Genomic DNA, 16,945 nt, shown 5'->3' with positions numbered 1-16,945 from the left:
ACAAGATATGGAGACATTTTCTATTTGGGGAGATGCTGCAGCCATTAAACAACAGCATCTTGGCTTTGAATGTTTCAATATTTGAATGCTTCACTCGTTATCAGTATGACAGAGCTTCAATGGTGGATGAGACACTGTTCTGCAATATGGAAAATAAAAAACAAATTTTGAAGCTGCGTAAGAGGAACTTTAATGGAAAGCCAGAGTTACAGAGGTGGAAATGAACTTTTTCTCTCCAAACCGGGAGGCTCTGGATTCAGAAAACATGTCAAATAACCCGACACACTTCACTCCCTTCTATCTGCACAAAGTCAAAGAAAACCTTCTCAGCCCATCTTCCAGTCTTCCAGTTATCTCCAAAACTGGACTTGTGGGGGTTTTTTTCAGTGACAATAACGGGATATGACACATTTATTATGCTGTAAAACAAGAATCATGTCATCCCCAGCTTGTCTCAGACAGCTTGTCTCATGTTAGGGGGCGTAAACTGTCACGGTGCTGAGGGCAGAGCAGCCTAGAGGAGGAGATCAGGGGACGTTTGAGGTGGGAGCGCCTCGGCTCCCGACTCCCTCTGGGCGCTGAGCAGGAATGTGTTTTCAGGCAACTTCAGGGAAATAAGGGCCTTGGCTGTTTTAAATGACTCGCTCCACTGTCTCTGCACACACACGCACACGCACACACACACACACACACACACACACTCCAGTCACATGTAACAGGATTACAGTAATCTGAATAGAACAACTGGTAAGTGTATTCTGCTGCGGGTTGGTGCTGGGAGGAGCTCCACTGTGTTCACACTTGAGTAAAGGGGAAAAAAAATATATAATTGCTCATGGATTTAGGTTGATATTTTATAGGTTTCCATGGCAATGCCTAGCTGTGAGTTCTAGGTGAGGATAGAATGGGGAAAAAAATAAAAGATAGGAAAAAATATAAATGTGGGGAGAGATTATATGTTAAAATATTTGCTGTTTATTGAGGATTTTCACTGCTTTTGTCTTTTCCTCCTCATTTTAACCTCAACTGACCAGTTTGTCCAGCGTGATCCAGCGGACAAGCTGCCTTCAAGGTGTGTGTTTGTTTGTGTGTGTGTGTGTGTGTGTGTAGCACGTCACAGAGTTGACACGCTGACTTTCTGCTGGACAGGTCTGTGGTGATCTTTGTGTGTGTGCATGTGTGTCATGATTTTTTTTCCACTCACCTCTGCAAATGTCCACCACAACTTTAGTTTTCCCCCCCAGTGTTGCAGTTTATTTATTTATTTTGTCATCTGGTAACTTTTACTTGCCCTCCATTAAAGGGGTTTGCCGATAGGGCAGAGGTGCAGGGGGAATCTGATCCCACATTTACGCTGCAAAAAGTGACAGGCTTTGCCCAGCCACAGATTTTATTTGGCATTTAGATTTATGTACCATTTAAGTCCTGGCAAGTGATTTTTATAAATTATGTCATGACAGTTAAGACTTGTTTAAAGGAGAAACAAGTTTTTAGACGAGACGGTCGTTTGAAATAATTCCACTTGTTTAATGAAAATGACTTGAAACAACACGCACTGCAACACAACAGCTTAATTTTCTTGAAATCGGCTGAATTACCAGCCAATGCAAGTGACGTGATTTGGGTCAAACTCTCCTGAGGGCAGCAAGGGAAGTCGGGATAAAAGAGAGAAAGTCACTCGCTCGGCTTCGGCTTGTCATTTTTTGCTGTGCATGATCCCCTGCAGGCCTGGGATCCAGTTACATCAGAGTTATGTCTCCTGTGTCTGCCAGGATCCCTGTCAGCTGTCTGATTATTTCACACGTGGACATTTCAGGGAGAAAAAATGCAGCAGATTAATTTAAAATGAGCTGAACGCAAAATAAATCCATGGCTGTTACACCAACTCCCCCAGCTGAGGGACCCGGGGCTTCAAATTGAAGAGGTGGATTTTGAAGGAAAGGTCAGGTTGGAGCCAGGGCTGAAAGTGGGGGAGCAAGAGAGAAAAAAAGGTATGGAACGGCAGAAATTTCAGGAAATATTTAGGGTGTTTCTGCTTTGAACTGACATTACTGATGCACCTCAAGCTTTACACTGAATTCGATGAAGTGCTGAATTTTGCAGGCTGTGCTGTGTTTGCTGCATGTGAAGTCAAGTGTAAATAAAAACCTAGTGAAAAAGCAAAATACCTGCAGCAAACTGGCTGTGCTCAAACTGAGAATTTTCTGGCACTGGGTCATTTGGATTCTCTGCTGAGAGGAGCTGTGCCTCAACTTGCTCTGCGTCCTTCAGGGGCCAGAGCTGCTTTTTGTTATTCTCCGGTCCTGTGCAGAGTGTGTCCTCTCCGGTGGACACATCCACAATGACTTATAGATCATGTCCAGCATTTCCAACACTATTTTTTTTTTTTTTTTGTTTTGTTTTGTTTTGTTTTGTTTTTCTAACTATTATATGTGTTACCTTACAAGAACCATCTTGTATTTGTCTATTACCATTGTTGGTATTTCCTCATTGTAACTCTGTAGTTCTGAATTACCATGGTTGGTATTTAAAATATCTGCAATCACATTTGATGATACCAATAACCTCATGTCTTTAATATTCTGCAATGGCACTTTACATTATAATGCTAATAGGTTTACAGTATTCTACATTGGCACTTTAAGTATGCAATAATAATTTCTACTACCTAACTGGCATTTTTTACACTGCACTTTACATTAGGAATGGTTAGGTTGTTTATTTATATATGTATGGCCTGCCTGTAGTGTTTAGGTTGTGTGTATTGGTATGTGATAGGTGCAGGTCTGTTTGTTTTACTGTTTGTTTTACTGTGTTAATCGTTTTAATGTTTGTTTTACTGTGTTGATTATTTTAATGTTTGTTTTACTGTGTTGATTGTTTTAATGCTATTTGTAAGGACTACAGATGGAAATTAGCTTTCTTGCTAAATCTGGTGCACTCATCTTTTTATTCCTTTGAATAGCTAATGAAAGTGCACACTGTCCTTTATAAATTGAATAAAATAAAAATAAAATTTGTCAATTTTGTAGTTTGTAACCAAATCAAACTAAAACAAAACCTTTTTTTCATTCATTTCCGATGTTGGCCTCAGACAGCCCACCCTGTTATCATGGTGTCACTGTTTTGTTGTCACTCCCACATGTCCTTAGCATGTCATAGCACATGAGGGTAAGATCAGTCCTTTAACTGCTCTTCTCTCTTTCTGGTACTTCACAGATTTGGTCATGGACCATGTGCTGAGCGTCACCGACCGCTACGTCCTCACGCCGTTCGTGTACCCGGCCTCGTGGCCCGAGGACGAGCCGCTGCGTCAAATCATCAGCCTGCTGCTGGTGACCAACCTGGGAGCTCAACTCCTCTACCTCGGCTTCGGAGCTCTGAGCTTTTATTTCGTCTTCGACCACAAACTCATGAAACATCCACAGTTCATGAAGGTAGGCTGTTTGACTGGCAGAGGCGCAGAGTGGCAGTGATTTTTCACTTTGATGGACCCAGGCTAATGACTCCCATAGACTTCAAGTCTTTATGCTAAGCTAACAAGAAATGCTACCCAGAGGAACCAAACTACTAGACGTACAGAGGAGAAAATGATATCAAACATCTTGTCTCATGGTGGGTATGTCAGAAAAAGGCTATTTCCCCCAAAGCACAGGAGGAGTCCTTTAATCCAACTTACTTTTAAAAATAATTGCTGTTTTTCTATCTCTCTGCTTTGAAAGGGACTATGATGTCCAACTTCAGTGCAAAAACGATGAAAGTTCCTTCTGAATGTCATCGGGCAAACCTGAGTTCAATGCAAGCAGCTTTCTTTAAATGGTTTATCAGACAGAATAACAATAAGCACACAATTTGGGGGGATCATTTTGCATCTCTGTGCCATGCCAGTAGCAGTAGACTCTGCATGAGAAACACAGGAGAGACACGCTGCATTGATCTGTGATGAAAGCATAAATACAGGATGAAAAACTCTGTGTCTCTGTGTGTGTGTCTCTGCTGTGACAGAACCAGGTGCGAAGAGAGATCAAACTGGGAACCGTCTCCATCTTCTGGATGAGCTTCCCCACGGTGGCCTTGTTCTTCTCTGAGATCAGAGGATACAGCAAACTTCATGACAACGTCGGAGAGTCTGCCTCGGGTGAGAGAACAGCCATCAACTTTAAAAACCCACCTTCAGTCTGTTCAAAACCTAAATGGAAGCAGGTTTGAACAGATTGTCATTTCTTTTGGTGCATCCGTTTTGGAGAATTGTGATGGACTAAAGGAAACTAAAGTGAATCCAGGCTTGAATCCCACTTTTCTCAGACAGTGAAACAGATAGAAGAATGACTCATGAAGCTTGTTGTTGTGTGTTTCAGGCTGGCCCGGGCTGCTGCTGGGCATCGCTGGCTTCCTCTTCTTCACTGACATGTGTATCTACTGGATCCACCGCTCCATGCATCATAAGAGCATTTACAAGGTGGGCTTTACTTTTAAACTCAGCTGTCCAACAGGGAAAGTTGGCATTGATTTTGTACCACCATTTTTAAACAATTCAACAGCAACATGTCGCACAAACCTTTGAATGACACTGGCAGAAATAATTTTAATAGAAGTTAAAGCTGTGTTGGACAACTTCAGTTGCCAAAAGGTAAGATTCTCCAATTCAAGGCTTAGACTCTTGGACAGATCGGAGATTATATTTTGAGTTTATTTTGCACATTTGCTTCTCTTTAACTTCAGAGGCATTAAATGCTGTGATAACTAATTGACTAAGTTTGAACTTCAGATGTACCAAACCACTTTTTCTGTTGTATCAGTCAATCAATTCTGACCAAAATCTTTTTAATTGCTTCACTGCAGAGGTGCAGACATTCCTGTCTTGGCACATTGTTCTCCAGTGCAGTCCTTATGAGACAATAGATGCTCCAATGAGAACCATAAATGTACCCATAGCATGTCTTTTTCAACACACTGATGCTCATCCAGTAATGAGACTTCTTTTTAACGATGCAAAAAGCAGGCCTTACCTTGTATACAGGCTACGTAAAGATCACGCAAATGAATGGGTTTGGAGGAGGGGAGCTGTGGTGACCAAGTAAAAAGAGAAAACAATAGAAAGAAGGTGGATAAAATGGGGAAGCCCTCAAGGAAAGAAAAGTATGACTCACCCAGACTGACTGCTGGGTAATGTGGAGGCCCCGAGGGCAGATATCCAAAATGTGTGCCTGGCTGTGCAGAAGAAGTTTCAGAGGGTCACCACCCCGACTGGGCCAGGAAACAGCCTTCACGGTCAACTTTTAAAAAAAGAGTTGAAGCTTTTCCAACTTCTCTATAGTGATCTGCCACTGGATAATTGGTTAATTAAATGCTTGATTCATTTCTTATGCTAAGCCCTTCTGTCTTTAGGCCTCCTTTTAGTTTATCCATTATAGAAATTAGCACATTCAGAAAAACAAAGCACAAATGTGGTATTGCAGTTGGTAAAGCTCAGTCTGCTGCAGGTTCTGGTGGCAGAATTGGTTTCAACAATAATGGGACAGAGGTCACAGATATACCACTGGGACAAGCTGCCTGTGGGTGTTTCCAGCCTTGTCCTCCTCACCCTGTAGGAGGGGAGGAATGCTGCTGTGGACCAATTTGTCTCTGAAGGCAGGAGCCCGTCTGAAAGAGAAAGCTGAGAGTGACAGGGAATACTTAACAAATACTTTACTTAACAAAGTATCGCTCTGTAAACCTGTCCAGTTCTGCTTTCTGTTTCACTTTGTGGGGCTTTTCAGCTGAAGATGTGTGAGGTCTGGATCTTTGTTTGGAAAAGACTCCTTCTGTCAAGAGACTTTTGTTTTTGGAACAGCCTGATGATTCAACAAATGTGATTACTAACCACGCTGCGGAACTGTTGATCAACTGTCGATCAAAGTCCTCAACATTACAAACCCTCCTCAATTTTAGAAACTGGCCTTATGGATGAGAACAGGTGGATAGAAGGTATCAGCCCCCCAGGTTTGTGATGCAGTCTGAACTTTTGTTCTGTCGATAGAAGTGATGAGATCACCATACTTGTCTTTAGTGATCTTTAAATCAAGAGAGCTCATGTCAGATTTGCTATATTCCACAGATCATGCCAATAAATAATGTGCTAAAAGTGTTTTCCACTACTTTAATTTTGAATTTGAACTACGATTTGTCACATGGGCTCTGCTGTAATGACACCAAAAATGCTGCCTAACTTTCTTTGCAGATGATAAAGGCCTTTGTGGATCTTTCCTTTCAAATATCAAATCTATCAAATGTACATGTATCATTACGTGGTGAGTACCAATATGTTGACAAAAACATGCTCAATGTGCATTTGGGGCTTGATTGTTGAGTCCATTGGCTCGTGAGGACTGCTTTGGAGAGTCGTGCACGTATATGTGAGCTCTATGAATGTCTAATCCATTACAGTTATTCCTGTTTCTCCCCCATCAGCACTTGCATAAGCAGCATCATATATTTAAGATCCCCACGCCGTTTGCCAGCCACGCCTTCCACCCAGTCGATGGTTTTCTGCAGAGTCTACCCTACCACGTCTACCCTTTCCTCTTCCCCCTGCACAAGGTGATGGTCCTCACTCAACAGTTTGATACTGAGAGCAGGTCTGACAAGCAGTGAGGCTGCAAACTTTGAATATGTGAGATTTAGGTGCTGTCCAGTGAAAATGTCCTAATTCCCTTTTTTGGTGGTTTTCATGTTTATACCTGGCTGAATAATCACAAGGTCCTGAGGAAGTTTCACGACAACTTTAACAATTATCGATTTTTGTGTCAAAACGAATTCTTCCTACAAAAGTTAGAGAAGTCCATAGCAAAACCAAACTGATTTCCATAATCATTCCCTTGTCTGCTGCCACTAAACTTCATCTTCAACCTTAGCTGTAGTTAATGCCACTAGAGGGCTCCACTATCTTGTTTCTGAAAATGCTCAGTAAACTAGTAAGTCAGTGAGTGACAAACCAGTTTCTAGGCTCTCTCTTCTGGTAGGAGTTTTGTAATTAAGTACCGTCATTACAACAAGAAGAGGACTCCAAATCATTAGCGTGGCTATGTGTATTTTGTTTTTTAAATGGTTCTGACTTTCTGACTTTTGTTGGGAGAATTCTTCTTGGATCAGTACAGGAACCTTTGGTGATAACAACCAAAGACGTCCAAAGCATCAGGATGGAAGTTTCCATCAGCATGACTGGAAACCGTCCAGTGTTTTGAATTGAAATGGAGTATTTATATCACTTCCTGAACTCCTGCTCTCTTCACTGTAGGTAGTGTACCTCTCCCTCTTCGTCTTCGTCAACATCTGGACCATTTCCATACATGACGGGGATTTCCGCCTCCCTGGCCCCCTGGTCCAGGTGATCAACGGCGCCGCCCACCACGTGGACCATCACCTCTTCTTTAACTACAACTACGGTCAATACTTCACGCTGTGGGACCGTCTGGGCGGCTCGTACCGACAGCCGTCAGCCCTGCTGGGGAAGGGGCCGCACGACCTCGTCCGCAAGCTGACGTCTGAGGCAGCAGAGACAGAGTGATTTGAAACATTTTGAAACTTTAAAATAATATTTCAGCACCTTAAAACAGTAGATGGATCATTTTTATTGGATTCTTTTATTGGTTTGATGGAACTGTTTACCATTTGATTGAATGTTTGCCCATTTATGACCCAGAAGAGAGCTTGGTTCTTCCTTCTAGGCTGGCTGGGGTTGATGTGAAGTTCATAGACTTGACTCTTTCCAGAAAGGCTTGATTTTGTTTTGGGCCTACTCTCGTTTCATTCACTTAATTTTTTTTTCTCCCAAGTCAAAAATGTGAGATATGCCAAATGAATTAGACTGAGATCACTGACGCCAAGCCAGCAGTCCACCATCTGACTTTTGTAACTACATGACCCTTTTTCTTCTACCACCATCAGGCCAACATGACAACTCCATTAGTTTTCATTCAACTTTTTCAAATTTGCTGTGTAAGGACAAAGTCTCATCGTGTCACTGAGGATTCATGTTGTTTCAGGGATTCACCCTACATCTCATTTCAATATGTCTTTGCATAAACCCTTGGTGGATGTGCCTGAGCTCCTGATGAATCATGCAATTTTTTCAGCAGTCAGAACACAAATGTGTTGAGTGGTGGCAGTGTTTTTTAGTCGTGTGTACTATTGCTTTAACTAAATATTTAAGTTTAGCAGTCATTATCAAAGAGAAAGGTTCCTTTGTTACTTGAACTGGAAGGTGTTTTAAGCAGCTTAATACCATATTAGTCTGACATATGGTACTATGTGAGACACTGAATGCCTTGAGTTCTATTCGTTAGGCTGCGACTAATGAGTTTCATTGTTAGGCTGACTTTTTTTTTTTTTTAAATCAATTACTCATTTTGTCTATTAAATGTTAAAAATAATGAAAAATTCCTATCACAAGTTACCAGAGCCCAAACTGTCTTTAAATTACTTCCTGAGTCTGGCCATTATTTATGACTAAAAAGACTAAAAAGATAACTTAGTGAAATGGTAATGGATTATTTGAGTAATCGTGTCGGTGCTGGTGTTCACCTACACCAGGAACTGGCTTTTGTAGTGTGCCGTGTTTATAATGCAGCCCACTAGAGGGCACTGTTGCTGTTGTAATGGATCAATGACAGGAGCAGGTGAGGACAACAGATATTGGGCAGCAGGTCGCAAACACAGTCAGTTCATAGTATTTTATTTGACTTTTTTTCTAAGCAAGTAGAAAATACTTAAATATAGAAGATAATATTTATACACTGAACATCACATTTCTCATCTTCCTTTAAAAATGTTGCCAACCTCCAACCTGAAACTTTGAAAATCTGATTTTTCTCCCATCTTGCGTTGAGGCCACTGTCATTAACACTAAATGCACTGAACATTCAACTTTGTATTTATTACATGAACAATAAATTTCAAATGAAGCTCAAGACTCAGGTTAGACTCTTAATGCTTCAGGTTGTGATTTTCTCTCAGCCACAAATTTTTTTTATGCTCTCACTGAAGAAACTCACTTTTCTGGATGCAAATGAAAAAATACTTTAGCCATTACATGTGGAAGTGTTTCTGAAAACAAATTTAAGGATTGGTTCCTGGAATGGATTTCGTGCTGATGATAAGATTGAAAAAAATCTTGAGGGTGAGCTTGAATTTTGTAAGCAACTTTGCAACATACAGCAGTCAGTTCCAGGAGAAGTCACATAGAAATGTAAAATTACTTCAGGGCAAACTTGCGGATTGGAAGTAACATCTGAACTTTTAGATTCAGCCATAATTCAAAATGTAGACCTAATATTATTGAAGATTTCTTTCTTTTTTTTTATTTTAATAATATTTTTTGCGTGTCCTTAACTAGTGTCCAGTCCTTGTAGAAAACTCCCAAAGCTGCTTCCAGGCTGGAGCTTCATGTTCCGGTGTTGGGTGTGTTTTCATGGAGGCTCTGCAGTGCCAGGTCTGTCCACTTCATCTCCTGCTCCTTCACAGACTCGGTGGATCCTCCGTTGTCCTGCTCAGCCTCGGGCAGTTCACTCTGCAAGAGCACAGCGAGGACGAGACGCCATGAAACAACATCCACATCCAAATTACTAGAAACCAGGGGTGATAATAAATCTGATCAATTTGTATTACAATTCTACAGGTCTTGTGATTCAATATCATGATTTATTGCAATTTTTGTGTTTTGGATTATCCTCTAGTTTGTGGATGTGAAATTTCATAAGACTCCGACTATCTTAAAAGGTCTATAAAGTTTTATACAGGGATGTCAAGTTTCAAAAGTGCTCTGACTCCAGTGAAATGGCTGCTATGGGGGCCAACATCATCACACATGAATAAAATGTGGCTCACTGAATCCACAAGACTCTCACCCTCCCAGTCAAACCCAATTCATGCAACTCCAAGACTGTTTAAGGCCCCAGTCTGCACAAACACACCATCTGAGAAAAGGTGCTGCATGTAAAAACCTGCATGAGATCAGCAGAAGGTGGGCATGTCTGCAAAAGGGGGAGCCGTGGCTGCCCAGAGAACCCATTTTCATTCACACATCTGGAGGTCAGAGGTCATGGGAGCCCTTTGAGGAAATAACTCTCATTATACACACTCTGCATTACTGGTAGATAACACGCAAAGACTGGAGGGGAAGGGGTGATTCCATGAGGCTGGATCAAGTATGACAGTTCCTGAATTCCCAGTACCGGGCGTCAGGTTCTGTCGACGGTCTTGGTCTCATGGTTTCACACTAACTCTGAACCACGGTCGGAGCGTGTGTTCCTCAGGTTGGATTATTTTCCACTGCTGTTTAAATTGTTAATACTTCTGTTTAAATTGTTCATATTTCTATTTTTTTTTTTTTATAATCCTTGTTTATAGTGTTTAAATTGCTTACTGCTATTTATCATGTGTATACTGTATATTTCTTCTAAATTTGCACATTGACCTACCTCTATGCACATTTTATACACCCATGCACACGGTTTTTTTCTGTTTTTTTTTTTTTTGTTGTTGCACATTGCTTTTTGCACACTGGCTTGTACTTAGATCTTATTCTGTTGTACTCAGATCTTATTCTGTTGTACTTAGATCTTATTCTTTATTTTTTTATTTTATCTTTTGTATTTTATTTAATCTGTAATCTCGGATACTGCTGAAAAACTGTGAATTTCCTGCGGGATGAATAAAGTATCTATCTATCTATCTACACTACTCACAAAAAGTTAGGGATATTCGGCTTTCGGGTGAAATTTCAGGATGAACCTAAAATGCATTCTAACCTTTACAGGTGAACTTAATGTGACCTTCTGTAAACGTTTGAATGCACATGTCCAACTGTTCAGTGTTTCAGTACTTTTTGCACAAGTTGCTGTTCTCTAACAAGGAGTTTAACGGCAAAATTCACAACAGGTGTTTGATCCATGAATCGACCAATAAATTTCCTGGTTCAATTAGAATTGGTATTTAAACAGTCCTCCTCATCATGCTGTTCACATTTTGACATCATGAGACCAAGACGACACCTGACAATTGATCAGCAGCACCTCGCCATTGCGAGGCTTCAAACAGGATGTTCTCAGACGGAAGTGGCCACTGAGCTTAGAGTGTCACAGAGTGTCATCGGCAGGTTGCAACAGAGATACAGAGAGACTGGAAGAGTCACAGAAAGGCATAGAAGTGGACATCCTTTGGCCACATCCCACACTGATGACCGCTTCATTGTGAACAGTGCCCTGCGGAACCGGATGATGAATGCCACTCAACTCCAGGCACATTTAAGGGAGGTGAGAGGCACCCAAGTGTCACGTCAGACCATTCGAAACCGTTTACATCAGCATGGTCTGCGTGCTAGACGACCTGCAAGGGTACCTGACCACACCACCAGGCACAGGTGTCATCGTCTTGCATGGGCCAGGGAGCATTTACGCTGGACGAGGGAGCAGTGGGCCTCAGTGCTGTTCTCTGATGAAAGCCGATTCATGTTGAGCAGAAATGATGGCCGCCAACGATGTTGGAGACGTCAAGGAGAGCCCTATGCATCAGCCACTGTTGTCACCAGACGAGCCTTTGGTGGTGGTGGTGTTACTGTGTGGGCAGGTGTGTCTAGTCAGTACAGAACTGCCCTACACTTTGTGAATGGTACAGTGACAAGCCCATACTACCTGAATAACATCATTAATCCAGTCATTGTGCCCCTGCATGAACAACACAGGCCTAATTTCATCTTCATGGACGACAATGCTCCAGCTCATTGAGGTCGTATCATTAGGGAACGGCTGCTGGAGACTGGGGTACCTCAAATGGAGTGGCCTGCACTTTCTCCAGACCTGAATCCCATAGAAAACCTATGGGATCAGCTGAGTCGCCGTGCAGAGGCTCGGAGCTCTGTACCCCAGAACCTCAATGTCCTGAGGGCCGCCCTTCAAGAAGAGTGGGATGCCATGCCTCAGCAGACAATAAGTCGACTTGTGAACAGCATGGGACGTCGTTGTCAAGCTGTAATTGATGCTCAAGGGCACATGACAAGTTATTGACACTGACATTTTTTGTTGAGGTATATCCACCACTGTTGTTGGCTTTTGTTTCAATAAATTGTTTGAGATGAGGAAATCACCAGTGCATGCTTCTACTTAAATGCCCTACTTTCATGATATAATATCACTGTAGCGTGAACTTTTTATATTTTCCATAAATGTCACCCAAAAGCCAAATATCCCTAACTTTTTGTGGGTAGTGTATCTATCTATCTATCTATCTATCTATCTCTATCTTTGAAAACAGCCATGTCAACATTCAGCCCAGCTTTGGCGTGGTATTTAGCCGTCTGGCATCACATGCTCGGCACCGACAGTTTCCTGTAGGTCGTCCAGATTTATTGGACATTTACCAGAGGGATGGTGACATCCTCGTAGGGCAGGCGGTCCTCCCTCCAGGCGTCGTCGGTGAGGTCCAGGACTCTGCCGTCCCGCTGGAACTCGCTGTCCATGCTCTGTTAGGGCGGATGGAGAGCTAACCGCTGCTACGATGCTAACTCAAGCCGCAAGATAACGCCGCACCCGCTGGAAGAGGTTTTATGGGCTGCCGGTAACCAGTCGCTTCTGACAGCCTCGGTAATTTAATGTGTGGGTTAATACGTGAAATGACAACAGAGAAAACAAACAGTTAATTCAAATCCGCGGGCAGCCTCTAGTACGGCTGTAGTTTCCTGCGCCGTCTTCTTCTTCTTCTTCTTCTTCTTCTTCTTCTTCTTCTTCTTCTTCTTCTTCTTCTTCTTCTTCTTTGGTGTTTAACGGCAGCTGGCATCCGATTTGTTGCACTGCTGCCATCTTCAGTATTGTTTGCACATTACATTACACTAAATTCTGTTTATGAGTCCAGTTTCCTTTCAAAAACTTAAAGAGTCTACTTTTTCCCCTCCCGAGTGATCCTATTTCCAAGATTTCTTTCACTGATACCTCTGCCATTCCCATTTTTCTGAATTCTGAAGTTAGTTCCTGTCTTTCCCTGGTATATTTATTGCAGTCTATTAGAACATGTTGTACTGTCTCTGGCCGTTGGCACTCTTGACATAATCCATTGTGATGTTTTCCTAAAATGAAGAGAGTATTATTGAGGTAGGTATGACCAATTCTCATCCTAATAAAAGAGACTTCTTCCTTCCTTTTCCATCCTCTTCTACAAGTTACTGAGTCATTCACTCTGTTGGATAATGAAAATAAATGTCTCCCCTTACTCTCTTGTTCCCAACACTGCTGCCATTTTAAGTTAATTTGCTTCCAGACTAAACGCTTTCTTCTTCTTCTTCTTCTTTTGTTTTACCGGCGGGTGGCACCTAGCGCTAAGGTGCATTATCGCCCCTACTATAATGGAGTGTGGACCAGAGTCATCTACCCATTTACCAAAAAATAAATAGATGGAAATAGATAAATAAATAAATAAATACAGCTTATTCCATATCCTAAATTCTATTGATCAACCCTGTGTCTGCTAAAAACTGGAAAAAACATCTTGATCCCTCAATTGCATTTTTAAGATTAAGCTGCTCCATACCAAGTCTCCTCATCTTCCTTTTTAATATCTCTCGTTCATGATTGTATTTTTGACAGTGGATAATAACATGTTTAACTGACTCTTCTTCTTGGCAGTAGTCACATAATCCTGTAGGATGCTTCTTTATCAGCTTCATTGTTTTGTTCAGTCTGGTATGTCCTACCCTCAGTCTTGTTAAGATGTTTTCTTCTTTGGTACTCATTTTGGTTATTCTCCCTGTTCCCACCTGCTGCTGAACTGCATAGAGATGTCTTCCTGTTTTTCCTGTGTCCCATATGTTTTGCCATTCTTTGAAGATGTTTCTTTTAATTATTGCCTTTGCCTCAGATTTACTTAAAGGAATGTTCATAACTTCTTCTTGTTTTAAAGCATTCTTAGCTAATGTGTCCACTGTCTCATTTCCTTTTATTCCCCTGTGTGCTGGTATCCACATAAATGTGATCAAATGATTCATGTTATTTAGCCTATGGAGGTCTTCTTCTTCTTCTTCTTCTTCTTCTTCTTCTTCTTCTTCTTCTTCTTGGGTTTTATTGGCGGTTGGCAAACATTGAATAGTAGCATTACCGCCACCTACTGGTTTGGAGTGTGGATCAGTATGACTACCTCCCCATACAATTAAATAAAAATAAATAAATAAAATAAAGTAAATAAAGTTATATCCTCCTAATTAAATCACTTCTTCTCAAAAACTCAAACATAAACTCATAACTCTTATGTAATATTGTCCTGATGTCAAATGGCATTTTATTGTCTTTAAGCTGTTTAATCCATTTTTGCCTGTTTACTTCATACCCCTGACAATGTATCATTACATGTTCTATGGTTTCTTGTTGTCCACATTTCCCACATTCCCCTGTATTGTGTTTTCCCATTTTTGCTAATGTATTATTAAGTGCAGTAGGCCTATGTCCAAACCTAAGTCTTGATATTATTGTTTCCTCTCTTCTGTTCCGTCTTGTAGCTCTCATTCCTCCCACTTCCCTTTGTATTGTGTAAAACCAACGCCCTGTCCTGTCTTCCTCCCATTGCTTTTGCCATCTACTCCTCAATCTTTGTTAATTATATTCTTGATTTCTGATTTACTAATATTAAGTTTCTTCTTCTTCTTCTTCTTCTACTTCCTACGTTTTAATGGCGGTTGGCCAATCAGCTTGTACGCGCACTACCGCCACCAACTGGACTGCAGATAGATAGATAGATAGATAGATAGATAGATAGATAGATAGATAGATAGGCCTACTTTATTCATCCCGCAGGAAATTCGCAGTTTTTCAGCAGTATCCAGAGATTACAGATTAAATAAAATAAAAAAAGATTAAAAAAAATAAATAAATAAATAAATAAAGAATAAGATCTAAGTACAACAGAATAAGATCTGAGTACAACAGAATAAGATCTAAAATATTCTTCTTTTTTTTTTTCACACTGGGTTGTACTTATATCTTGCAGTGTGGATCGGCGGATTAATTTAAAATGAATTGTAAAACTAAACTGTAACGAACAACAAATCACAACATGTAGGGGAACTAAAGTTTGAAGAACCATTTGAGGAAAAACAATTCAACGTTTTCACAGTTTTGCTCCCAAAATTGTCACCCGGACTCCACATCCGGGAGACCCGTTGCTAGGGGCAACGCCGGTGGAAACAAACATCAGTGTGAAGGTTGTCGGGCTCTCTGTTGTTGTTTAGTTAATGTTACCAGCTGGACGTTTCAATAGTATTTAGGTAATTGGGAATCGCATTGAATTAATTCGGAGTCTCTGAGTGGCATAAGGATATTTTAATCCGGTGAAGGAAAACTCAAATTACTGGATTTAATTAGCATCGGCTAATTAGCGCTAACACACATTATGGTAACATTCGGCTACAGGACTACCTAACTTAACAAAATACTTATTTTTAGTTATACTCATGAAAATTAAGCATTGTTTTCCTACTAATTATTCGCCGGTAGCATAAAATACCTGTGTACCATCGTAAAAAAAAAAAAAAAAAAAAAAAAATTAGATCTTATTCTGTTGTACTCAGATCTTATTCTTTATTTTTTTTTTTATCTTTTTTATTTTATTTAATCTGTAATCTGTGGATACTGCTGAAAAACTGTGAATTTCCTGCGGGATGAACAAAGTATCTATCTATCTATCTATCTATCTATCTATCTATCTATCTAATGGTTCATGTTACTTAATAGATAAACATTTATCTAGCTTAATTTAAAGTTTACACAAGCAAACTTTTACCAAACAGTTTAAATATAGCTAACTAAAAGCAAAGAGACTGTAGGGAGATGTTGTGGAAAAAATATTTGGAGTAAAATAGCAAACTGTCTATCTTTTCGGAGATCACTAATATCAACAATCTGCTGATCAACTTCATTTTTAGATGATCTATCATGAAACAGGATATTATTATTCTATATGACATGAAATAACTATTTATCTTTTGACATGTTAAAGCGCATGCGCATGGGTGTTGGCTCTCTGCTGCAGCCAGTCCCCCTGCAGTCTATGGTGAAAAGTTTTTTTTCTGATTTTCTGTAAAGTTGAGGTTTTTGAATGAAATGATCTCTTCATTCCTCAGGTGCTGCAATGATGTCAGCCTCTCAAGAGCAGCAGGGACGAAATGATCAAGAAAAAACCTGCACCAACCCAGGAAACCCAGTTTTCTCCTGCATGATGGAAAAGACACAAGGAAGGAACAGAGGTCAGGTGTCGCGGGCCAAGATCCATCCCCTGTACAGGACCACGTCCAGTGACTACGGCCTGCTCTCCCCAACACCCGAGACATCTCCTTGTGCTTTCCACCCGCTCTCAAATAAGTTCAGCAAGGAGCTGGAGAAGTGTGGCATGTACCAAAACAACTCCTTCAACACGAGTCTGGACAGAAGCCGAGTGTACGACTGCCCCAACCTGCAGAACACCATCTGAGCCGGACAACGCATTTTAAACCTGGACCGCTCCGTTTTTGTTTCTGTGATGATTCACTTCAGTCCTCCTGCAGTTTGACCTGAAAGTCATCCAGGAAAATAAACCTCATGTGAATCTTGAATAATTTGCTTGTGTGTGTACCTGCATGCTTCATTTTGACAACAGCCTGTAAAAGAACAGTGTTGTTATTTTCTTTTCATTTTTCTTCTTTTTTCCTTCATTTCTTAAGCAGAAGCATAAGGACAAAATAATATTCTGTGTTCTGTGTTTCATTGCTCACAACATTGAACCAACATTTGAATATTAAACTGTCAAATTTGAAAGGAAAAATGTTTCACAAATGTCATCAGCACCCCACACTTCACTAATTATTAAAATCCTCCAAAAATCAGAATCAGAATCAGAAATACTTGATTGATCCCTGTCAGGTGTAAATGTTGAGTGTATGTACTGACTTGTA

General features: G+C 40.7%; 3 protein-coding genes across 3 annotated transcripts; 2 read left to right on the top strand and 1 right to left on the bottom strand.

Moving 5' to 3' along the window:
• Positions 1–3,227: 3,227 nt before the first annotated feature.
• LOC115360922 (lathosterol oxidase-like) lies at positions 3,228–7,546 on the top strand. The gene is made up of 5 exons (XM_030054108.1): positions 3,228–3,437; positions 4,006–4,138; positions 4,359–4,459; positions 6,451–6,579; positions 7,277–7,546. Exons 1-5 carry the CDS (start codon positions 3,228–3,230, stop codon positions 7,544–7,546), a joined length of 843 nt encoding a protein of 280 aa, XP_029909968.1.
• A 1,150-nt stretch (positions 7,547–8,696) lies between these two features.
• Positions 8,697–12,744, bottom strand: anapc13 (anaphase promoting complex subunit 13). Its single transcript, XM_030052719.1, has 2 exons — positions 12,395–12,744; positions 8,697–9,547 (listed from the first exon to the last, which is right to left on the bottom strand). Exons 1-2 carry the CDS (start codon positions 12,491–12,493, stop codon positions 9,422–9,424), a joined length of 225 nt encoding a protein of 74 aa, XP_029908579.1. The 5' UTR covers positions 12,494–12,744; the 3' UTR covers positions 8,697–9,421.
• Positions 12,745–15,124: 2,380 nt separating this feature from the next.
• On the top strand, positions 15,125–16,879 carry pierce1 (piercer of microtubule wall 1). The gene is made up of 2 exons (XM_030053720.1): positions 15,125–15,220; positions 16,139–16,879. Exon 2 carries the CDS (start codon positions 16,147–16,149, stop codon positions 16,483–16,485), a length of 339 nt encoding a protein of 112 aa, XP_029909580.1. The 5' UTR covers positions 15,125–15,220; positions 16,139–16,146; the 3' UTR covers positions 16,486–16,879.
• The last annotated feature ends 66 nt before the right edge of the window (positions 16,880–16,945 follow it).

This window comes from Myripristis murdjan, chromosome 6, assembly GCF_902150065.1.
Source record: "Myripristis murdjan chromosome 6, fMyrMur1.1, whole genome shotgun sequence".
Lineage (NCBI taxonomy): Eukaryota > Metazoa > Chordata > Actinopteri > Holocentriformes > Holocentridae > Myripristis > Myripristis murdjan.
Note: the sequence above shows the minus strand (reverse complement) of the source record. Positions and strands in the feature narration are given on the sequence as shown.

What these genes read in the sequence shown, in the direction of transcription:
- anapc13 (XM_030052719.1), bottom strand. Translation starts at nt 12,493, where the DNA reads ATGGACAGCGAGTTCCAGCGGGACGGCAGAGTCCTGGACCTCACCGAC. An exon ending in AGGATGTCACCATCCCTCTG is followed by an intron (nt 9,548 to 12,394) that starts GTAAATGTCCAA and finishes GTGCTCTTGCAG; the next exon opens with AGTGAACTGCCCGAGGCTGA.
- LOC115360922 (XM_030054108.1), top strand. Translation starts at nt 3,228, where the DNA reads ATGGACCATGTGCTGAGCGTCACCGACCGCTACGTCCTCACGCCGTTC. An exon ending in AACATCCACAGTTCATGAAG is followed by an intron (nt 3,438 to 4,005) that starts GTAGGCTGTTTG and finishes CTGCTGTGACAG; the next exon opens with AACCAGGTGCGAAGAGAGAT. An exon ending in TCCTCTTCCCCCTGCACAAG is followed by an intron (nt 6,580 to 7,276) that starts GTGATGGTCCTC and finishes TCTTCACTGTAG; the next exon opens with GTAGTGTACCTCTCCCTCTT.
- pierce1 (XM_030053720.1), top strand. Translation starts at nt 16,147, where the DNA reads ATGATGTCAGCCTCTCAAGAGCAGCAGGGACGAAATGATCAAGAAAAA.